The sequence below is a fragment of the Erinaceus europaeus genome, chromosome 14, assembly GCF_950295315.1.
Source record: "Erinaceus europaeus chromosome 14, mEriEur2.1, whole genome shotgun sequence".
NCBI lineage: Eukaryota > Metazoa > Chordata > Mammalia > Eulipotyphla > Erinaceidae > Erinaceus > Erinaceus europaeus.
Genome location: NC_080175.1, coordinates 26,026,621 through 26,050,238, shown reverse-complemented (window position 1 = coordinate 26,050,238; position 23,618 = coordinate 26,026,621). Strand labels below are relative to the sequence as shown.

The window sequence follows — 23,618 nt, the reverse complement described above, 5'->3', positions numbered from 1 at the left end:
GGACTCTGGAGAAGAAGGGCAAGGAGGGCACTGGAGGGCAGGGTGGGGGAGCAGGCTTTGAAGTCCTGGTTTTCAGTACTTCAGAGTTAGGTAGAAAGACTACTAGGTAAGACAGGGTTAGGTAACATAATGGTTATGCAAAGATACTCTCATGCCTGAGGCCTCAAAGTCCCAGGCTCAATCCCCTGCACCAACATAAGACAGAGCTGAACAGTGCTCTGGTAAAAAAATATAAATAAATAAATAAATAAATAAATAAATAAATAAATAAATAAATAAATAAAAAGAAAGAGACCTAGGATGGGAGTCGGGCAGTAGCTCAGCGGGTTTAGCGCACATGGCGCAGAGTGCAAGGACTGGCGTGAGGATCCCGGTTCGAGCCCCCGGCTCCCCACCTGCAGGGGAGTCGCTTCACAGGCAGTGAAGCAGGTCTGCAGGTGTCTATCTTTCTCTCCCCCTCTCTCTCTCTGTCTTCCCCTCCTCTCTCCATTTCTCTCTGTCCTATCCAACAAAGAATTGCGTCAACAAGGGCAATAATAATAACCACAACGAAGCTACAAGGGCAACAAAAGGGGGAAAAAAAAAACGGGCCTCCAGGAGCGGTGGATTCATGGTGCAGGCACCGAGCCCAGCAATAACCCTGGAGGAGGAAAAAAAAAAAACATAAAAAAAACAATTATTCTACATGGTTTTTAAAAATATTTAATACAAATTTTCTAGAAAATTCCCTGGATCTCAAAAAATGCCTGGCATATATAAAAAGCCTTGGTGAAATATGTTAACTGACTTACAGACCTCTGGTAGATTGCTTCAGTTCCTTAAGCCTTGGCTTCCTTATTGATGTTAGAGGGTTAATAATACATACCTATCTTACTTGGTAGTTTTAATGGGGCAGAAACGTGGGAAAAGTATTAAAAATACCAGATATTGTTACACAGTAAACCTTTGCCACTCCCCGGCAAGGTTCCTTCAGACAGACTGAACGGACAGACAGATCTTCCTATCTGTCTCATGTAACAAGAAAGCCAGGGATGCAGAGGCCCGGAAAGAAGCAGTTCCACTAGCGACAGCAGTATCGCCCTTTTAAGAAGCTTGGCACTCCCACCTCCCACTACCTAGGTTTAATGTACAGAAGTTAGTGGCAGTCACGTGAGGGTCTGGGGCTTGCTCCGCCTTTAAGAGGCAGAGCCTCTCCGTAGGGGCCAATAGCAGGAGCAGCTTCCGAAGCAGCCCCAACTCCAGACAGGGAAAAAGGGCGGGGCCGGGCGCCTGCGAGGCTGTAACCGCACTTCCGGACAATACGCCCCGCCCCTCCCCGCCCCGCCCCGCCCCGCCCCTGTCAGTTTATTTCCTTGGTGCCGGGTGGGCAGAGCCTGCGGGCGCTGTTTAAAGGCGCCGCGGTTGCCTTGCTGCTTTCTCCTCGCCTCCCCCTCCCGGGGTCCCCGCCCCTAGCCGGAGTAACGGGACCGGCCTTGATGTAGGGACGCCACCCTCCGCCTGTCTCTGCCCTAGCTGGGGAGTCCGGCTCGCTGCAGCCCCCTGCCCACCCCGTTCAGTTCGCTCTGCGAGCCGCTCTTCACTCGTTCCCAGCCCATTGTATCCCTCCCTCGCCCCTACCCCCCGCTGCAGGTCGGGGCCGCGCGGGGAAGACCCGGAGACCCGTGCGCCTCTCGGCCGGTCCTGCGGTCCGGGTGCCCTCCCCCTCCCGCCCCTCGCCACCAGGGGGGAGGGAGGAGGGCGCCCTTCACCCCGCCGACGCCAAGCCCCGGCCGGCGGCCAGCAGGGGCGCATCCCCTGCGCCCCCGTTCCGGGGGGAAGGCGAGTCAGAGCCCGAGCGAGCCTAGGCAGGAAAAGGCAGCCTCGGACTGCCCGGCCCGCAGATCATTTTTTATTATCGAGATTATTATTAAAAGGGGGCGGGGAGCCCAGGATGCGGGGGATGGAGCTAGAGACGCAGCTATTTTTATTAAACAGATTATTCCCGAAATAATACTAATACGCGCAAGATGGCTGAAGGTGCCTGTGATAAGAGTATTGGTTTTCTTTTTTAACCCCCCCCCTTTTTTTTTTATCTGAGAATAAAGCTCTGAGGCGACAGTCGCTGCGGAGACCCTGCCCGGAGTGCCCTCCCCTCAGCTGGGAAGCTGCTGCAGGCAGACAGACGGACCCGCCGGCCGAGCGACAGGCGTGGGCCCGCCCCGGACGCGTCGCCTGGGCAGCCGGGGGCCGCGGGCGCTCGCCTTTCAGCCGACTTCTTCCAATTCTAATATTTTTTTCTTGCCTTTTCTTTTCTTTCTTTTTAAAATTTTTTTGGAAAGGATCGGGGTGGGTGGAGCAGAGGTGGAGAGCACTCGGGACTTGGCATTTTCGACCCTCTCCCTTCTCATTTGAGGGAGGACGCCAGCCCTCCCCTTAAGAAAAAAAGGAAAGAAAAGGAAAAAAAAAAAAACACCAAAAAAGCCGAGGAGATCGTCGCAGGACCCCGGAGCGAGCGCGCCGGGATCCCCCGCCCCCGGGAGCCCAAGATGGCTGGGCGCTGAGGGGGCAGGGAGGCGGCCCGGCCCAGCTGGCTCGGCCCGGCCCCGGCCCCGGCTCCCGCCCGGCCGCCGCAGGCTGGCTCCGACCGCAGCCCGGAGCTTCCCAGGCCGGAGCAGAGGCCGAGAAGAAAAGAAAGTGGGGGGGGAGGGGGCCAGGGCGGCGAGGGGGAGGGCCCGGGCGGGGGGAGGGGAGGCCCGGGAGCCGAGCCTCCTGTTCATTAGCAGTTGAGAAAAATTCCTTTCTAGTTTGATCAATCCTTGTTTTCCTGGGCAGAGCCCGGGCGCCCGCCCAGCGCGGAGACGGAGCGCTGGGCGCGGGGCCTCGGGGGAGCGCACAAGTCGCGCCGAGGGGGTCTGACCCGAGCGCCGCCGGGGCTTCGCCTCCCTTCCTCCCTTTCGGGTTGGCTTTTTTTTTTCCCCACTTCTCTCCCTCCCCCTTCCGTTTCTATTTGTGAAGGGAGGAGGAAGGCAGAGGCGGGCTGGTGTCTCTGGCCGGGGACTGGAATTTCATCTGAATGACTGCCCCTGCGCGCACGCAGCGCCCCGGAGTCGGCCCGCCTGCACCCCGCAGCCTCAGCCCGCAGCCGGCCGGCCAGCCGGGGGGAACCCGCGCCGGAGCCCGGGGGCCGCCCGCTCGCCTCGCCCGCCCGCTCCGGATCTAGCGGCCGCGCTCCCTGCCCCAGCCCTTCGGACCCCGGGTGAGAGAAGGGAGCTCGGAGGCTCGGGGCCACCATTGCCGCCGCTGTCGCTGGAGGAAGTGTGCGGCTCCCGGACTCCGTCCTCCCAAGGGGCGCGCCCCAATGTCAGCCGCAGGGCCGAGCGCAGGCCGCGGACCGCCGCTGCTCTAGCCGCGCCGACCGGGAGGCGACCTCGTATATGGAATTTGGACCCCGGCGCTCGCCTCCAGGGCTGGTGCCCCGACCGCGGCCCTGGCGCAGTCCGCCGCCCCCCGCTAGGCGCTCGGGAGGAGGAGACGCAGCCGGCTGCGCGCGCGGCGGGAGGACCGAGGCTCCCTCCTCTGGGGGGCGGGCGCGCGGAAGGCGCTGGTGACTGAGCGACAGTCGGGGCCTCCTGGGGCCGGAGCTCTGGACTCCGCGGGCCCAGAGCGGCACCGAACAGACCCCCAAGGCCGGGGAGTTGGGGAGGCCTGCCCGGGCCCCCTGCCCGCCGCCGCCGCCGCCATGGCGGAGAATTGGAAGAACTGCTTCGAGGAGGAGCTCATCTGCCCCATCTGCCTGCACGTCTTCGTGGAGCCGGTGCAGTTGCCCTGCAAACACAACTTCTGCCGGGGCTGCATCGGCGAGGCGTGGGCCAAGGATAGCGGCCTGGTGCGCTGCCCGGAGTGCAACCAGGCCTACAACCAGAAGCCGGGCCTGGAGAAGAACCTGAAGCTCACCAACATCGTGGAGAAGTTCAACGCCCTGCATGTGGAGAAGCCGCCCGCGGCGCTGCACTGCGTGTTCTGCCGCCGCGGCCCCCCGCTGCCCGCGCAGAAGGTCTGCCTGCGCTGCGAGGCGCCCTGCTGCCAGTCCCACGTGCAGACGCACCTGCAGCAGCCCTCCACCGCCCGCGGGCACCTCCTGGTGGAGGCGGACGACGTGCGGGCCTGGAGCTGCCCGCAGCACAACGCCTACCGCCTCTATCACTGCGAGGCCGAGCAGGTGGCTGTGTGCCAGTACTGCTGCTACTACAGCGGCGCGCATCAGGGACATTCGGTGTGCGACGTGGAGATCCGGAGGAATGAAATTCGGGCAAGTATCCTACACACACACACACTCTCTCTCTCTCTCTCTCTCACACACACACACACACACACATTCACTCACTACAGCCCAGGGACCACCCATACGAGCAGGTTGCTTCTTGTGACATTAGGTCAGAGCACCCCCCTTCTGTTCTGAAATTTTTTTTTGGGGGGGGGGAGGATGGCGGTGGTGGAGGGAGCAAGGTCCCAGGAAGAAGGGTTCTCAGAGGGAGGCTACTTGATATATATATATATATCGCTGCACCTGTACTCACAGGTTCCATCTTGTTGGTGAGTGCTAGAATGGAGGTGTGTGACCACAGGGGTAGAGTTTGGGTGTGAGTTTTGTGCCTCGAGTCTGTTTCTGGAGGCCCATGGGGAAGTCACCAAGGCAGTGACCCAGGCCCTGCTCCTCCAGCTGCTGTTTATATAATGAGTGTCCTGGTGCCGCTGCTGTGGTTGACATGATCCATGATGCTGGCATACCAATGAGGAAGTAAACAAAAGCAGCCATGTTAGTTCCAAGCCCTATTGGAAACACATTGGGGGTGGGGGGTGGAGGGGGAGCTCGGAGGGAGAGCAGAACCCGGGGTATCTATATGGACAAGGCCTGGACGGACAGCCAGTGGCCTCAGCAGTGTCTCAGTCGTTGAGGTGATTCTGGAGAGCCCTGTGTGTGGGGCCCAGTGCCCTCCAGTGTGACTTTGTGTTGCATGCATCTGCATGAACAAACCTGAAAGTATGTGTCTTCCTCACCCCAGCCCTTTTCTCCCATCCCAGCCCTCCAGTGTGGCCCTCCCACATTTGGGGAGGGGAAGTGGAAGACGAAAAAGAATCCTGTGGGTTTAAGGTTGAGCTGCCTTGCAATCTGGTTTCAGGCAGCTGGTTCCCCTGGGCTGCCTGCTGGGTGATTACTGAACCCGAGGCATCCCCTCCCATTGTATACACCCTGCAGCAGCAGCGGCCAATGTCAAAACCACCTTCCCCCTCCGGCCTCTGGGGCCTGAGTTTGGAGCCAGACTGAGGCAATACTTCCGTCCCCTTTCACGGTGAGGGTGGGGGTTTCCTCCAAGGTCCCTCCCTGCCCCTACACCCCCACCCCAGCATTCAGGGTTGAGTCATACCAGAAGGAAAGGGTTGGTCTGAGACTGAGCTTGGGGCTGGGGTGTGATCATGGGGGCGAGGTTTGGCTTTGACAGGACTGGGAGTGTTTCTGGGTGGGGGCCCCTGGAGGCTAGTTGGGGCCAGTGGGGAGCTTGGTGTGTGGGTATGAGGAAGCTCTGAGCTGGGGATGGTTGTAGCCTGGACTGTTTCCTGTGTGTGTGTGTGGGGGGGGGTAGTCAGAATGAGTCACTGTTTAGCAATTAAAAAACATACACATACAACTAACAAAGGACAGGAGGGCCACCTCAAGCTGAGGGCAGGGATCGCAAGTAAAATCTGGTATATAATTAGTTTCCAATCCATGGGCTAGCCCTGGCTTTTTATGCAGGACTGGGCCTTTGGCTTCTAAGTAGTGTTGGGAGGGTGGAGAGAAACCATTTCCCCCTCCCAGGGATAGAGAAGGCAGAAACCCAGAGGATGAGACCCCAACCCTCTACCCCACTACCCTCCCTGGGCCAGCAGGGCCTGGTCTCCAGTATTGGAAGCTGCTGTTATTAATAAAAATGGAAAGGCTGGAGAAAGTGCTGGGGCAGGTGGAAAGTGGGCTGTCAGAGCCTTTTCCTGGGGTTGGTGGTGGAGATGTGGCTGAAAGGAACAGGGGAACAGTCAGTAACCACTGTGGTGAGTACCCGCCAGCTGGGCTTGTGCTCCCAGCTCTGTGTTTAATGCAAAAGGTGTCTTTCATTTGGGTGGTGAAGAAAACAATTGTATCTGACTTGGTAGGGGGGGGAATCTTTGGATGTCTGCAAGTGCCTTTGAGACTGCTCTGCCCTCAGATGCTCCTGTCTTCAGTCTGTAGTTGGGGGGGTCAGGATAGGTGGGTGGTACTTGCATGTGGGTAGACAGTGCTAGGTCCAAGATTCCCAGAAACTACCCATCCTCTCACCCCCATGGAAGAAACTAGGTGGTAGCAGGCAGGCACTGAACTTTGTCAGCAGCTCAGTGTGTGTGTGTGTGTGTGTGTGTGTGTGTGTGTGTGTGTGTGTGTTCCTGTTCCTGGTGTGGGCAGGCTCACAAGTTGTGGGTTGCATCAGGGCCAGATGTGCAATTCTGTACACTCAGCATCTGTGCCCTGAGGTTGAAGTCTCATCCCCCACTCTGGCCCTTCGGGCTCTCTCTGGTGCCCCAGGCACTGGAGTTGGAAACCCTAAAATAGCCTGTGTCACTCAGTGTGAGTTGAAGTTACAGACTTTGGAGGGGGACAAGCTATGGGGAACTGGAAGGGAACAGCCTGCTGTATTCTCCATCCTCTCTAGGCCAGCCAGGAGGAAGGGGGCCCTCTCCCAGGCTGCTTTTTTCAGATGTAGGGATCAGAAGCGTAGAGACCTAGTATTTGCCTTAAAACCCAGCTCTGCTTCTTACACTCCCACTGCCCTCAGAGACGTATGTGTATAGGGGTGGAGGGGGCTGCTATTAAAATGTCCTTTGGGCCAAAATAGGAAACTCTGATTAACCTTTACCCAGTGGTATCCCCCATACTTGGAAGTACTCCCACAGGTTGGGAGTAGCCTGTGAGTCTTGTTTTCCACCACTACACCCCCTTGGGAAGCCCACTGGATGGGCCCTGAGATCACCCGAATGTGTACTCTTTTTTTGCCAGAGCACTACTTAGCTCTGGCTAATGGTGGTTGAAGGTTTGAGGGTTGAACGTGGGACTTTGGAGCCTCAGGAAGAAGAGTCTCTTTGCATAACCATTATGCTATCTGCCTTGCCCCCTAACGTGTTACTGTCTTGGAGGGAACCTAAGGGGCCCAAACTGGGGCGTCCAGGTAAATTCAGGCCTGGCAACCCTGGGTAGTCAAACCCTTGTCCGTCTCAAGTTCCTTTGCTTCTCTGAACAATTAGGGTTTGGTAGGAGTTGGGAGTACCCCTATCTCATGACCTCCATTCACATGGAAAGAGAGCTACAAGGAGGCCTACTGGTGTGTGTGTGTGTGTGTTTAGGTGTGAGTGTGAACAGTCATTGTACTTCTGTGTCATTCCTAGGGCCTCAGAGTGGAAAAGTATCTTGCTTCTTATGTTCTGGAAGGTTTGAGTTTTGAAATGTTTGCTGGGAAGGGGGCCACACTGTTTGGGCCAGTTGATGGGGTATACACCTGCTGGAAGTGAGGTATTACCCTATCATATGCACCCGGCTAAGGCTAACTCTGGATCTTGGAGGGGATCCTGGGTCTCCACTCTGTTTCCGGGTGGGCCCCAGGAGTTAGGCTGTGATCCAGCTGACCTGGTCAGTGTGGACTCCACTGCTCAGGTTGCTCTCCGAGGTCATAGCTAGTGAACTGGAATTGAGTGGAGGCTGTGTGTGTGTGTGTGTGTGTGTGTGGCCCCGCACGCGCACATGCGTGTGGTGTGATGGAGTTGCCCCTTTCTTGACTCTATGAGTCTGCAGGAAGGAGGGCCTGACTTGGTTTTCCTTGTGTCCCTCAGACAGAATCCCCTCTCAGGTCCCTCCCTAGGATCCTGCTGACACAGCGGGGTGCCTGTCATGCATGCCCTATTGATTCCTCTGCTCCACGGCTGTCTGCAGGTGTGAGTGTGTGTGAGTAACTAGCAGGTCTGCTTGTGGATCTCACATGTGACTGATTTTTCGTGTACTGCTTGTGAGTATCTCTAATAAGGTATAACGTGACTGAGTGTCTTATGTGGTGCAGTGGGGACAGGGAAATGGTGGGGGGGGCATTTGTGTGCCCACTTGCCATTCACCTGTGAGCCGCACTTTTGTGTGCAGGCACAGCGTGAGGTGCCAGCGTGCAGCTGTCTGCCGGGGCCCTGGCTGGCTGGTGACTGTTAGTCTAGTGTGGTTTTCTCTCCTGTGGCTTCTGGGGAGGAGATGGGGAGAAGGGATTCACCTGAGGATGAGTCCATGTCTTGTGTCCAGTCCTGGGAGGTAGCTGCCCAAATGGGGCTGCCATGCTGTGTTGGGGGCAGTGTGGGTGGGCAGAGGAAGAGGGGAGCCTGCTTGGGTCCCTGCCCTGCGCCTCAGCCCTGGCTCTGGGAAAGCCTTCCTTCCCGGCTGGCCTGGCATTCAAACCCAGACAAAGGGGGACTTTCTCTCTCACCTCTTTGTTCTGCTGCCCCAGAGCGCTGCTCTCTGCATGGCAAAAGCTAATTCCACTCTGCAGCTGGGAAACCCTCTCTGGGTCTGCCTCGGAGGTAAATAAGGCCTTTCTCCTTGGCCCGCCTCTTGCCCTGTAGCCTCTTCTGTCCCTATCCTGGGGGGTCACATGGTAGCCCAGAGAGTGGGCTGAGGCATAGAAAAGGGAATTTTACTCCGAACCAAGGGAAATGGCTGTGACCCAGGGAGAGAGGAGGCCAGGGCCCTCTGGGAGGTGGTCTTAGGTGGGATGGAGGGTGCCTTTGCACACAGCCCGCAGCCAGGCCCAGAGCTGGGTGAGTCATGGGGGGGGGCTGAGCAGGAAGGGGTGCTCCAGCAGTCCACCCCCCTCTTCCTGCCCCCTGCCCCCATACTAGACCTTGCCTGAAAACCTCAGACCTCCCTGGGGCCCTTCCTTTCCTCCTGACCTTGCTTCTCTTCAAGGTTGGGCTTGAAGGTTTTATTATTATTTATGAACTTTTATACAGCCCAGAGTCCCCGTGGCCTCACCTGTTTGCCCAGTCCAGCCTATCACCAAGAAATGCCAGCTGGGCATATCGAGGTCTTCCAGGACAGGAACAGAAGGGCCTTAGGATGCCCCCGTTGGGGTACGAGGTGCTGCAGGGAAACTCAAGGCAGAGTCTTAGACACTGGGCAACAGGCACAAGGGGCAGGCTGCTCTGGGTAGAGAAGTGGCAGTGGAGTGTCCCCCATCTCCTGGATGCTTTAGCCCTCTCAAGCCTAGGAGCAGTGCATAGGAAGCCGTAGGCCCCAAGGACCAGGGACAGAGAGAGCAGATGCCCCTGTGCAAGGAGCTGCAGAGTATGGTTGGGTTTCACCTGCCGGAGGCCTGACTCCTCAAGTGTGTCAGGTGTAGACCAGGTTTCCCACTCCACTCTGCTTCTGCACACTTGGGCCCTATGGTGGGCTGGAAGCAGCTTGTAAAGTGACACGCCCCCACTTTGAGAGGCCCATTGCTCTGAGTGAAGCTGGAATTTCTGACCTTGTCTGGGTTTGGGTTTGTCTCCCAGCTAGGAAAGGGGCCCTGGTGCTCAGCAGTTCCACTGGGGGCTGGGCTGGAAGCAAGACTGCTGCAGGCGGGAAGGCCCCCAGGCCCTGTTTCCTTTGCTCCACATCCGCCATCTCTTCAGCATCCTGCTTTAGTCACTTGAAGTCAAAGGGCGGGGTAGTGAAGGGACAGCAAGCAGCTCTGTCCTCCCAATTTCCTAGTGCCTGAGGGAGCAGTGCCTCCATGCCTCTGCTTCCCCAGGTGTTAGTGCTGGCAGAGTTAAGATCACTTGGCCCCACTGGCAAGGGTACATTGACCAGAGTGGTTCTCCCATCCTTCCCTCCTCCCTAGCTGGAACTCTTAACACACTTCCTCCATCAGTGAAGACAGGAGCTAGGGAGGGGGAGATGAACCGCACTCCCTGCTAGGGAGTATGGTCACTGCCTTTGCCATGGGCTGGGCCCTGGGCAGGCAGGAGGCAGCACTTGAGACCCGAGGCTCAGGGGAGAAGAAGTCTGGGAGAGGGAAGGGGCTGTCTATCCCCCGCCCAGGGCCATGCAGGAGGTCCCTTCCCTGGCCCTGAAGAGCTGGGGTGGGGGTCAGGGGACAACCTCTCGCTGGTCTGGAGGGTGGGGTGGGAGGGCCCATTCCTTTCCGGGGGAGTTGGGCTGGAGGACCTGGGTTTTTCTTGCCTCTCATTAAGACTCAACCCCAGAATTGTCCTTGGTCTATGCTGAGAGGTTAGGATAGGAAAAATCTGAGGTACATTGAAGAGTGGGGGGAGAGGGGGTACCATTCTCCTGTGTTAGAACAGCCAGCAGGTGAGAATTTGAGGCCAGTTGCAGGGGAGTTAAACAGGTCTATTCTTGGCAGAATATTCCTGGCCACCTGGCCTTGATGGCAGGCCGCCCTCAGGTCCCTTTGTGACTGTCCCTGTCCCCGTGCAGGTGTGTGTGTGCAGCTGTGTGTGTGTGAGCATGAGTGTGGGTGCTGCTCTCTCCACACAGGTGTGGGGATACTTGGCTCCTCAGTCCCCAACCCTCCATCCTCATCCCCTGCTCCTCTCAGGCAGGATGGAGGTTCCCAGGTCAGGATGCTGGGGGCAGGGAAATCTGGCTTTTCCTGGGTCACTGAAAGGTCAGGTTGTCAGAGGAGCACCCCAACATTCCCAAGCCTAGATTCTGAGGCCCTTCTCACCTCCCTTCACTCCTGTCCTGAGTTCTGGGATTTTGTTTCCAACCAAGCTCAGCTGCCAACACAAACATGGGATTTGCCTGAACTCTCTGGCTGCCTTAGTTTTCCCACATGTGAAATGGGTTGAGTGATTGGTAGCAGCTTGTTTGGGGAAAGCCAGCTGCATGTCAGTATAAGTGGGGTTCATGGGATCAAATATGAGGGCCCCTCTGAGCTATGCCCTGTGCTGTCTGTTGGGAAAACCTCCTTCTGTGTGCTGAGCCCCTGGGTTATTTAAGTATTTTTATTTATTTTAATGGGAGACACCCTGGCACTGCTCAGCGCTGGCCTGTGGCGGTACTGGGGATTGAGCCTGTGATCTTGGAGCCTCAGGCATGAGAGTCTTTTGCATAAACATTATGCCATCTCTCCAGACCTAGCCCTGAGTTTTTTCAGCTAGTATGTAGGGTCCTGGAGCGGTTGTGTGACCTGGGGAAGAAGGTGGAGAAAGACAGCAGTATCAAAGCTGTTTACAAGAGACCTTGAGTTTTGTAGGGAGATCAGACTAGGGCTAAGGAGATAGATTACAGCACCAATGCACTCTCCCACGCCTTCCTGCAAAGGTGGAAGCATCTTATAGTCATGGCGTCCAACCCCTCAGCCATAGCTGCATATAGCTCTTGAGCACTTCAAACGAGCCTCCTGCCAGGGAAGAGCTGATGTTTAATTTATTTTTTAATTCTCTTAGATAGCTGCGTGTGACTCGCAGCTGCCATCTTGGCCCATGAGACACAGCCTGTGCCACTGCATGACCAGGGCAAGAAGGTGCCTGCACAGACTCAGAGCTGGGGACATGGGACACTTCCTTGAGAAGCAAGGCCTGACACTGGGCCTGGAAGGGAGGAGGCACAGTGGCTGCAGGGAATGGATGGAGTACTAGGGCAGAGTACCAGCCCTTTTGCTGGCAGAGTCAGGTTGTAAGAGAGCCTTTGATGCCACTCTGAATAGTTTGGAAGGAGAAAATCATTGCCAGTTCTTGAGCAGAGATGAGCCTGCATCAAGGCCTCTGAAGAGATGGCTGGTGGGGTGATGGGAGCAGCCAGAGCGGGCAGGGCTGGGAGCAGAGGAGTTGCAGGACTGAGACTGAGGACTGAGAGGTGCAGCTTGGCACCTTGACAGTACCTGTCAGCTAAATGATCATAGGAGAGCCAGGGTCTCCTTGCCAGGGGAGGGGCTCAGTGAGGGGATTGCCAACATCTTCAGAGACCTAGTTTTCAGTGCTAAGAACAAACAGGGGTGGTTGGCTTGATCTCACAGCTCCCAGTGTGATGCAAGCATTAGGTGAGGTCTTGGGAGACTAGACCAGAGGGCCCTTGTGAGCTGGGGCAGCTGCTCGTCTGTATCTGAGGGCACTCATCATGAGGGTGGGGCTCACAAAGACAGACACAGCACTCTAATGAGACGTCCTCCATGGCCTGGGAGGTGGCACAGTAGATAACACTTTGGACTCTCCAGCATGAGGTCCCAAGTTTGATCCCTGGCATTGTATGTGCCAGAATGATGCTGTGATAGCCAGCCAGCCTCTCCTTTTCTCTCTCTCTCTCCCTCTCTTTCTCTTACATTAATATATACATTTTAAAAAACTATTTATTCATGAGAAAGATAGGAGGAGAGAGAGAAAGAACCAGACATCATTCCGGTATGTGTGCTGCCAGGGACTGAACTCAGGACCTCATGGTTGAGAGTCCAATGCTTCATCCACTGCACCACCTCCCAGACCACTATATATATATATTTATTTAAAAGAAAACAAGACACCCTTGCCACTTACTGGCTGTGTGGTTTAGGATGAATTACTTCTCTCTGGACCTTGCTCTTCTTTTCTCTGACACAAGGCTAATGATAAAACATGCAGCATTATTGGGATGACTAGACACATGTATGGAGGGAACGTGCTTTGAACAGAAGGTAGCCCAGCTCTGCCCCAGAAAGCTCACGGCTTAGATGTATAAAGGAGGCTATTCCAGGCTTTCTGTTACTGGGAACGGACTGGCCAGATACTTGTCAACAGGCCTCTGGGGTCACATGTGGGAGGGTGGGGGGGCCCACAAGGGGTCAAATGGCAGGAATATCAGGTCATCTGAATGGAAGGATCTCTAGGATGAATCTGTTGTGTAGAGGAAAGGTAGAGCCCACCATCATTGGTAAGGGGGTGGGGAGCTGCAGCCCTCTCTGATGGCCCTACCTCACTGTCCCTGCAGAAGATGCTGATGAAGCAGCAGGACCGACTGGAGGAGCGAGAACAGGACATTGAGGACCAGCTGTACAAACTCGAATCAGACAAGCGCCTGGTGGAGGTAGTTCAGCCCAACTCAAGCCCGTGGGATGGGGTGAAGGGCAGCTTGGGTGCAGGCTCCTGGGTTGATTACTTCCTAAGTATCTATTGTGTGGTCAGTTCACACCAGAGCCCCATGGCCAGTCATTGAGTGATTCCAGATGAAACCCCTGTGCCAGGCTTAGCTACCACAGAGCCCTGTGCTGCCATTGGGGACTGGCAGGTTGGACCTCTGCCTTGGGAGCCTTGGGCAGCCTGGGGACTTGGGATCTCAATGCTCCCCTGTCTGCTGTGCCCACAGGAGAAAGTCAGCCAGCTTAAGGAGGAAGTGCGGCTGCAGTATGAGAAGCTGCACCAGCTGCTGGACGAGGACCTGCGGCAGACGGTGGAGGTCCTGGACAAGGCCCAGGCCAAGTTCTGCAGTGAGAATGCAGCGCAGGCGCTGCACCTTGGGGAACGCATGCAGGAGGCCAAGAAGTTGCTGGGCTCCCTGCAGCTGCTCTTTGATAAGACAGAGGATGTCAGCTTCATGAAGGTGGGCTGGGCTGGCAGGGGTGCCAGGGCGGGCGTATTCCCAGATGGGAGTCTACAATTCTGATCCCCCACCAGCCATGCTCATATCCCCTTGACTTTGGGGCCAGATTGCGTGGACTATACCCACCCCATACCCCCACCTGATCATTCTAGCTTTATGACCTTACTAGGCAGATGTGTTCCCTGTGCCTTAGTTCCCTCCTCTAAATGGGGGCACAGTTCCTTCATCCAGATTTTATTTTATTTTTTTAAATTTACATTTATTTTCCCTTTTGTTGTCCCTCTTTAATTGTTGTGTAATTAATGTTGTTGTTATTGATGTCATCGTTGTTAGATAGGACAGAGAAATGGAGAGAGATGGGGAAGATGGAGAGGGGGAGAGAAAGACAGACACCTGCAGACCTGCTTCACCGCTTGCGAAGCGACTCCCCTGCAGGTGGGGAGCCGGGGATCCTTATGCCGGTCCTTGCGCTTGGTGCCATGTGCGCTTACCCTGCTGCACTACTGCCTGGCTCCCTGATTTGATTTATTTTTATTTATTTATTTTTCTAATATTTATTCCCTTTTGTTGCCCTTGTTGTTTTATTGTTGTCGTTGTTGGATAGGACAGAGAGAAATGGAGAGAGGAGGGGAAGACAGAGAGGGGGAGAGAAAGATAGACACCTGCAGACCTGCTTTACCCCTTGTGAAGCGACTCCCCTGCAGGTGGGGAGCTGGGGGCTCGAACCAGAATCTTTAAGCTGGTCCTTGTGCTTCGCGCCATGTGCTCTTAACCCATTGCGCTACCGCCCAATTCCCTGATTTGATTTATTTGTAAGCAGAGAACTGCTTAGCTCTGGCTTCTGGTGTTACTGGTGTCTATCTTTCTCTTCCCCTCTCTGTCTTCCTCTCCTCTCAATTTCTCTCCTATCCAACAACAATGGCATCAATAACAATAGTAACTACAACAATAAAATAACAAGGGCAAGAAAAGGGAATAAATATAAAAATATTTTTTAAAAAATCAGCTGGGGTAGATAGCATAATGGTTATCTAAAGAAACTCTCTTGTGATCCAGGAGGTGGCGCAGTGGATAAAGCATTGGACTCTCAAGCATGAGGTCCTGAGTTCAGTCCCTGGCAGCACATGTGCCAGAGTGATGTCTGGCTCTTTCTCTCTCCTCCTATGTTTCTCATTAATAAGTAAATAAAATCTTTAAAAAGAAAAAAAGAAAGAAACTCCCGTGCCTGAGGCTTTGAAGTCCTGGGTTCAATCCGCCACACCACCATAAGCCAAAGAAATAATAAATAAATAAATAAATAAATAAATAAATAAATAAATAAATAGTGATCTGTGAGGTGTTTCAGTGGATAAAGCATTGAACTCTCAAGCTTGAGTTACTGAGTTCGATCTCCAGCAGCACACGTACCAGAGTGATGTTTGGTTCTCTCTCTGCCTCCTCTTATCCCTCTCATTAGTAAATAAATAAAATATTTAAAATAAATAAATCTCTAAAAGAGAAAAAAAAATGACAACCCATGTAATAAAAATCAACCTGTCATGCCTGAGGCTCCTTAGTCCCAGGTTCAATCCCCCGCACCACCATAAGCCACTGCTCTGGTGTTTCTTCGTGTCTTCTCTCTCTGTATCTCTCTTAAAAATAAAATACTTAAAAAAAAAAAACCAACCTGCACCATGTCACAGTGCACAAGGACCCTGGTTCAAGCCACAGGCCCCCACCAGCTGGGGGAAAAGCTTATTAGCAAGTGGTGAAGCAGTGTGGCTCGTGGGTTTTTTTTAATTTTGTTTTTTAAAATATTTTTTAATTTGGGGCCGGGTGGTGGCGCACCTCGTTGAGCGCACATGTTGCAGTGCACAAGGACCTGGGTTCGAGCCCCCGGTCCCCACCAGCAGATGGAAAGCTTTGCAAGTGGTGAAGCAGGGCTGCAGGTGTCTCTCTGTCTCTCTCCCTCTCTATCTGCCCTACCCTCTCGATTTCTGACTGTCTCTATCCAATAAATAAAGTAATAAAAAGAATATATTTTTAATTCTTTTTTTAAAAAAAACTTTTATTTATTTATTATTGGATAGAGACAGAAATTGAGGGGAGATAGAGATGGAGAGAGACTCCTGCAGCCCTGCTTCACCACTCATGAAGCTTTCCCCTTGCAGGTGGGGAACGGGCTTGAACCTGGGTCCTTGCGCACTATAGTTTGTGTGCTTAACCAGGTGCGCCACCGCCTGGCCCCTTTTTTCTTTTTTACTAATTTTATTTATGAAAGAGATGCAGAGTGAGAGGCACACAGAGAAACACCAGAGCACTGCTCAGCTCTGGCATGTGGTGGTTCCGGGGGATTGAACCTGGGACTTAGGAGCCTCAGGCATGAGAGTCTGTTTGCCTAACCATTATGCTGACTCCCCCACCTGGCAGGTGTGTTTCTGTCTCTTCTCCCTTTCAATTTCTGGCTGTCTCTACCCAATAAATTAAAATAAAAAGTAAAAAATCAGCCTGCACCATGTTGACACTTTATTACCCATACATACCTCACTTGGTACAAATGTTCAAAGGCTTTGCTGCAGAAACACCGCCATATCAGAGTATGGTGTCCTACTTGGGATGCTGTGTAATATGTGGTATAACCACTAAGTTTCCCTTCTTAAATTTAAATCAAGTACAAAAAAAAAAAAAAAGCAGGGCAGGGGTAGATAGCATAATGGTTAGAGACTCTCATGCCGGAGGCTCCAGAGTTCCTGATTCCATCCCCTACATCACCATAAGCCAGAGCTGAGCATTGCTCTGTTTAAAAATAAATAAATGAATAAACAACAAGAGCAAAAAAAGGGAAAAATAAATAAAGTTTCTTGTATTTATTTTTAACCAGAGCACTGCTCAGCTCTGGCTTATGGTGGTATGGGGGATTGAACCTAGGACGTTGGGGCCTCAGGCACGAGAGTCTCTTTGCATAACCATTATGCTAGCTACCCTCCACCCATTTATTTATTTAGTAATGAAAAAGATAGGAGAGAGAGAAAGGACCATATATCACTCTGGTACATGTGCTGCCAGGGACTGAACTCAGGTCCTCATGCCTGAGAGTCCATTGCCCCAGCCACTGTGCCACCTCCTGGACCACAATAAAGGTTTTTTTTTTTTTTTAATTATTATCTTTATTTTTATTTATTAGATAGAGACAACCAGAAATCAAGAGGGAATAGGATGATAGGGAGACAGACACCTGCAGCACTGGATCACCGATCATGAAGCTTTCCCCCTGCAGGTGGGGGACCAGGGGCTTGAACCCAGGTCCTTGTGTACTGCAGTGTGTGTGCTTAACCAGGTGCGCCACCACCTGGCCCCCATAAAGTTTCTTTAAAGGGAAGAATTTTGGGAGTTGGGCAGTAGCCTAGCAGGTTACGCACATGTGGTGCGAAGCACAAGGACCGGAGTAAGGATCCCAGTTTGAGGCCCCGGCTCCCCACCTGCAGGGGAGTTGCCTCACAGGCGGTGAAGCAGGTCTGCAGGTGTCTGTCTTTCTCTCGCCCCTCTGTCTTCCCCTCCTCTCTCCATTTCTCTGTCTTATCTAACAACGACATCAATAACAACAATAATAACTACAACAATAAAAACAAGGGCAACAGAAGTGGAAATAAATAATTTATAAAAAAAATAATTCCCCCCCTTTTGTTGCCCTTGTTTTATCATTGTTGTAGTTATTGATGTCGTTGTTGGATAGCACAGAAGTGGAGAGAGGAGGAGGAGAGAAAGACACCTGCAGACCTGCTTCACCGCTTGTGAAGCCACTTCTCTGCAGGTGGGGAGCCGGGGGCTCGAACTGGGATCTTTACGCTGGTCCCTGCGCAAGGTCTGGGAGGTAGCGCAGTGGATAAAGCACAGAACTCCCAAGCATAGATCCTGAGTCCAATCCCCAGCAGCACATAATACCAGGGTGATGTCTAGTTCTCTCTCTCTTTCTATCTTTCTCATTAATGAATAAATAAAATAAAATCTTTTTAAAAAAATCACATGGTCCGGGAGGTGGTGCAGTGATAAAGCTTTGGACTCTCAAGCATGAGGTCCTGTGTTCGATCCCCGGCAGCACATGTGCCAGAGTGATGATGTCTGGTTCTCTCTCCTCCTGTCTTTCTCATTAATAAATAAAATCTTTTTTAAAAAAAATCACGAAACATATTAGACCTCAGAAGTTTCAGATAAGTGATTTTGTGCCTACAGAAGCTCTCTGTCTCCCCCCAGGATAGTTGTATGGATAAAATGATGATTGTAGGGGAGTCAGGCGGTAGCGCAGCGGGTTAAGTGCACGTGACGCAAAGTACAAGGACCGGCTTAAAGATCCTGGTTCAAGCCCCCAGCTCCCTACCTGCAGGAGAGTCGCTTCACAAGGGGTGAAGCAGGTCTGCAGGTGTCTATCTTTCTCTCCCCCTCTCTGTCTTCCCCTCCTCTCTCCATTTCTCTCTGTCCTATCCAACAACAATGACCTCAGTAACAACAACAGTGATACTTACAACAATAAAACAAGGGCAACAAAAGGAATAAATAAAAAATAAATATTAAAAAAAAATAATGGTTGTATAGAATGCACTTGTGATGGTGTCTGCCATATAGTAAATACTCAGTCAATGCTAGCTCCTCTTTTAAAAATGGTGGCTCCCTCCCCTGTTCCATCGCACTCTGGCAAGAATCAGAGTTAGCCCTACCTAGGGAGGGAGGGGCTAAGGCAGCTTCTGGCTTCTTCTCTCCTTCAGCTGCCTTTCTCACTAACTAACCCCTTTCTCTCCCCCCAGAACACCAAGTCTGTGAAAATCCTAATGGACAGGTGAGCACATGGCCCCCAGCCCTCGGGGGAGCACATCTGAGGGAGGGCAGGGAGTGACTAGTCAGCCCCTCATGGGGGAAGTAAGGCGGGCCCACTTGGTGATACCTCCTCATAGCAGATGCCCTGTCTACTGCCCCCAGGACCCAGACCTGCACAGGCAGCAGCCTTTCTCCCCCTAAGATCGGCCACCTGAACTCCAAGCTCTTCCTGAATGAGGTGGCCAAGAAGGAGAAGCAGCTGCGGAAGATGCTAGAAGGTAAGGGTGGGGTTCTCAGTGTCAGGAGGCAGATACCCTTTAGGCAGGAGTAAATGCCAGAGCTTTCTGTCTAAGAGGCATTATCAGCTAGCACTTTCTCCGTCTCTTGGCTTTGCCACTTCTAGTTGGGGGACTCTGGGCAAGCACTGTTAACTTCCAGCAGTGGAATGGGAATTACAGTCTTTTTTTTTTTTAATACGACAGAGAAATTGAGAGGGTAGGGGAGATAGAGGAGAAAGATAAACACACAAACATTTGCAGATCCACTTCACCACTCATGAAGTGTCCCTCTGGAGAGGGGAAGCAGGGGCTTGAACCTGGATCCTTACATATTGGGATGTGTGCACTCAACCGGTGTACTACCACCTGGTCCTAGAACAGCAGTCTTTTTTTTTTTTTTTTTTTTTTTTTTTTTGCCTCCAGGGATATTGCTGGGGCTCGATGCCTGCAGTATGAATCCACTGCTCCTAGAAGCTGTTTTTTTTCCCCCTTTGTTGCCTTGTTGTTTATCTTTGCTGTTGTTATTGTTATTGCTGTCATTGTTGTTGGGTAGGACAGAGAGAAATTGAGAGAAGAGGGGAAAATGGGGAGAGAAAGATAGACACCTGCAGACCTGCTTCACCGCCTGTGAAGCGACCCCCCTGCAGGTCGGGAGCCGGGGGCTCAAACCGGGATCCCTGACGGTCCTTGCATTTTGCACCATGTGCACTTCACCCACTGTGCTACCGCCCAACTCCCGGAACAGCATAGCCTTAACTGTGGATGTTGTGAGCATGGAGCAAAGTGGTGCCTGATGCCATGTGCCTGATCCTATAAAGGGAAAATTCCCTGGGGGAGAGGAGGCCTGGTTGGCTTGGAATCGGATCTCTAATGACTTTTGCTCCCACGCTCTTCACAGGCCCCTTCAGCACACCGGTGCCCTTCCTGCAGAGCATCCCCCTATACCCTTGCGGCGTCAGCAGCTCTGGGGCAGAGAAGCGCAAGCACTCAACGGCCTTCCCAGAGGCCAGTTTCCTTGAGACCTCGTCGGGCCCTGTGGGCAGCCAGTATGGGGCAGCAGGCACGGCCAGCAGCGAGGGCCAGTCAGGGCAGCCCCTGGGGCCCTGCAGCTCCACACAGCACTTGGTGGCCCTGCCGGGTGGCACCCAACCAGTACACTCAAGCCCTGTGTTCCCCCCTTCACAGTACCCCAATGGCTCTGCCGCTCAGCAGCCCATGCTCCCCCAATATGGTGGCCGCAAGATTCTCGTCTGTTCTGTGGACAACTGTTACTGTTCTTCCGTGGCCAACCATGGCGGCCACCAGCCCTACCCTCGCTCCGGCCACTTCCCCTGGACAGTGCCCTCTCAGGAGTACTCGCACCCGCTCCCACCCACACCCTCCGTCCCCCAGTCCCTTCCTGGCCTGGCAGTCAGAGACTGGCTTGACGCCTCCCAGCAGCCTGGCCACCAGGATTTCTACAGGGTGTATGGGCAGCCATCCACCAAACACTATGTGACGAGCTAACGCCAGGCAGGTGGTGGGATGCTGGGGAGTCTTCCCCCCCAGTTCCCAGTGGCTTGAGAATTATGCATTCAGAGACCTGTCCTTCTACCTTCCTATCCTCCCTACCATCCTCCTTCACTTCCCAAGTCATTTCCTTTTGGATTTTGTTTTGTTTTGGACTTTGTTTTTTGACTTTTCCTTTTCCTTTTTTATGACTCTCGTGGACGTAGAGGTGACATTGGGAGCTGGCCTGGGCAGCAGTTAGTTCTGGAGCTGGGGAAATCCTTTACCTCAAAGGCTCTGAGCGCCCCCCCCCCCCCCCCCGTCTCCTTTTTCTTCCACTCCTTCCTCTCCCGGTAGCTGGAAGGAGCCTCAGTTTGCCCTAAAGCCTTGGAGGGGAGTGGGGGTCCACCCTTCCTCACCCATCCCTAGGGGGGAAAAGACCAGTGCCCACTGGCCTGATTCACCTCGTTTTTCTTCTGGGCAGTTTTGATCACTGACTAAGGAATGACCTGTAGATTGTGGATTTTTTTTTTTTTTTAATATTTTTAAAAACCAGGAATGATTTCTCCAGTTCCTCTCACTGTCCTCCCTGATGGAGTTCAAAGGCCACTTCTGAAGCAGCTTTTGGCACCTTCAGCCTCTGAGTGGAATCTTAAAGACAGGAAACCCCACATCCAGGAAAAGGGCACAAAGAACTTTGCCAATGATAGTGACCACAGCAGAAGCAAATAATAATATTATTAATAATAATAAAGAGAAATAAAATAAATAATAATAATAATTAAAAAAACAGCACAGCCCTTGTCGAGGTGAGCTGGGGAGGAGGGGCTGCCTGAGTTGGGTTCCTGGCCTGGATTTTTGACACAGCAACTTACCATAGCGAGCACTTTGTATGACTCTGTGGACTTCTTGTTCTCAAGGCACAGGTATTTATTCTGTAATCTGTCTAGAGCACACACCGAAGTCCAACCTTCTAATAAACATAATGGCGCAGTCCCACTCCCTGCCTCGCCTCTTAGCCCCACTCTCCCAGGCCAGGAAGCTTCGGGCAACAGTGAGGGGAAAGGGGCCTTGCAGGGAAAGACAGAAGCTCCTGCCCTCCTGACCCTGATTCTTTCCCACACCTAGCCTGTTCCAGGTCTATGAATGTCAATTTGTCAGACACTCTATCTACTGTAAGCTTCATTTGACAAATATTTGCCAACGGCCTCCAGGCCCTGCCCCCATGCTGCATGGACCCTGGTATCTCTTTGAGGTTCTGCCAGTGTGCGCTTAGCTAGGACAGACAAAGGAAGAAATGCCTTTCTGTTAAGTCTTGCAACATTTACTTACTTCAGTTCACAAATATTTATCAAGCACATGCGAAGTGCCAGGCACTGCAGAGATGGGCACAGGGCCTTGGTCCCAATAGGCAGAGAGTCACTCAGTTCTGTGGTTCCTTGGTGACTGGTCCTTGCTCCCAAGCATGGAAGGAGACAAAGCAGGAAACACCTAGATGCTGGGATGAGTAGAGATAAGATGAAAAAGTCACCATATGCCATATTCTTGGGCAGAGCTCAAAGTCTACCAGATTTTGGCAGCTGAATGTGAGTCCTCATTGCTCAATCAATGAAAGTGAGTCGTCACTCCTCAGAATTGCTGAGGGCCCAGAAACCTGCACTTTAACATCCCAGTAATCCTGGTACACCCTGGTATTGTTAGAGTGAGAGACCACAGCACTGAAGTTTCCAATGCTGTGGGAGTCTGCTCAGACCTGGGCTGTACACGGTAAAGCAGCACATTATCCAAGTGAGTTTTTCCAGCCTTGCTTCTTCTTAAAGATTATTAGGGAACTAGAGCATCATTCTGGCATATGGAATACTAGGGACCCAACTCTTAATACTTAAGGGTCCAAGGTTTGATCCACTGTGCTAACATACTAGATGTTGAGAAGTGTTGTCGCGAGAAACTAAGGTCCCTGTCACAGGGACCTATGGGATAGGAGAGCGTTGGAGTGAGTGTGTGTGTGTGAGAGGGAGATCTTTAAAAGGCTCTCTGGTCTCAGTAAAAAAAAAAAAAAACATCTGGTTTGTCGCCAGACCTCTTGTATGAGACTCCATATGCCACAGAGCAGTCTGTCTTTGCTACTAGGAGGAGGAACAGTCTCTGTTGACTGCCTAGCGCTCTTATCCTTGACTGGGTAGAATCAGACTGAACTCCTGCCTCCCCAAAAGCCTAGAGCACGAGAGTCATGGGTAGGTCTTATGCCTGTGACCTATGTTCTAGTCACCCTTAAAAAATAAAGACCTACACTGGAGGCTGTGGTCATGTCATGTCCCCTGGGCTGGTGGGCTGTGCAGACCAAACTGAAGTTGGTGGGGGTGGGGATCTGCTTCTCTGCTCCCTCTTCCCCACTTGAGAAAAAGCAACCAGGAGCAGTGTGACAACAGCAGGCCTTTCCATCTGGCTGGGACTGGAAAGGGGGAGATGGTTGGAGCACAGCACCCCTCCAGTCCAGCATGGAAGGGTTTGGGGCAGGTGTAGCTGGCTGGATAAATGCTGAATTCCACTCACATCTGTTCCCTCTGCTTGTCAGGAACCCTGGGACATCTGTGCCAAAAGTTGGGAGCCAGGACAGCAAGCTGCTGGTTTCTCTCCCACTTGGCCTAGTTTTGTTTCAGCCAATGGGAGGGGTGCTTTCTCCAGGTACACCTCACCAGGCTTGGAGGTGGAGTGTTGGTTGGTATGGGCCTGAGCCCCACCAGCTCCCAGCTCTGAAATTGTCCTCCCTCACCCACCCAACCTCACACACTGGCAAAGCAGCCAGCTGTCGAGGGAGCTTGGGCAGAGCCGATGCTAACCCCATCCAGCTGTCCCCGGCTTTGGAGGAGCAGCTGTCACCCACTTACCCCCAAAAGGCCAAAGCCTCAGCAAGTACAGAAAGCTGGAGCTGCCCCAGGACACCTGGCCTAGGCATGGAGGGGCCTCCCCGGTCCACACCCAGACCCTCTGCAACCCGGGCACACCCAGAGCCTCATTCTGCTAAGGACTGGAGATACCGGCTCACACACAGGGCACTGCCCTCCCCTTTCTGGGAAGAGCTGGGTGCACACGACTGCCCACCCTAGTGGCGGGGGGGGGGGGGGCGGCGGCTCCTGTGGCCCAGATGTGCAGAGGCTGCGAGGCGCCTACCACAGGGGGGTTTCCTCCAACCCACACCCACACCCACCAGCCTGGCCCTTTCAAGTGGTGGCCTGCCCGCTCCCCGCCTCTAGCCTGGCAGCTGCGGCCTGCTTCCCGCCCCCAGCCTCACTCCCAGCTGTCTTTGGGGTGGGGCCGGGCAGCTGGGGAACAGCTGCAAGGGGGGGGGCGTCGGTCCCCGAGATCAGGAGGGGGTGAGGCTTGAGAGACAATGGGTGCCTCCCCCCTCCCGCGCGGCATCTGGCGGGCCAGCTGAGTGAGCCAGGCGGACCGAGATCAAAGCCTCCTCCCGG

At 53.4% G+C, this 23,618-nt stretch overlaps 1 protein-coding gene across 1 annotated transcript; it reads left to right on the top strand.

The window, feature by feature from the left end:
* Window positions 1–3,718: 3,718 nt before the first annotated feature.
* Window positions 3,719–22,441, top strand: TRIM8 (tripartite motif containing 8). The gene is made up of 6 exons (XM_007530735.2): window positions 3,719–4,288; window positions 12,983–13,078; window positions 13,358–13,591; window positions 18,370–18,401; window positions 18,542–18,657; window positions 19,556–22,441. Exons 1-6 carry the CDS (start codon window positions 3,719–3,721, stop codon window positions 20,161–20,163), a joined length of 1,656 nt encoding a protein of 551 aa, XP_007530797.1. The 3' UTR covers window positions 20,164–22,441.
* The last annotated feature ends 1,177 nt before the right edge of the window (window positions 22,442–23,618 follow it).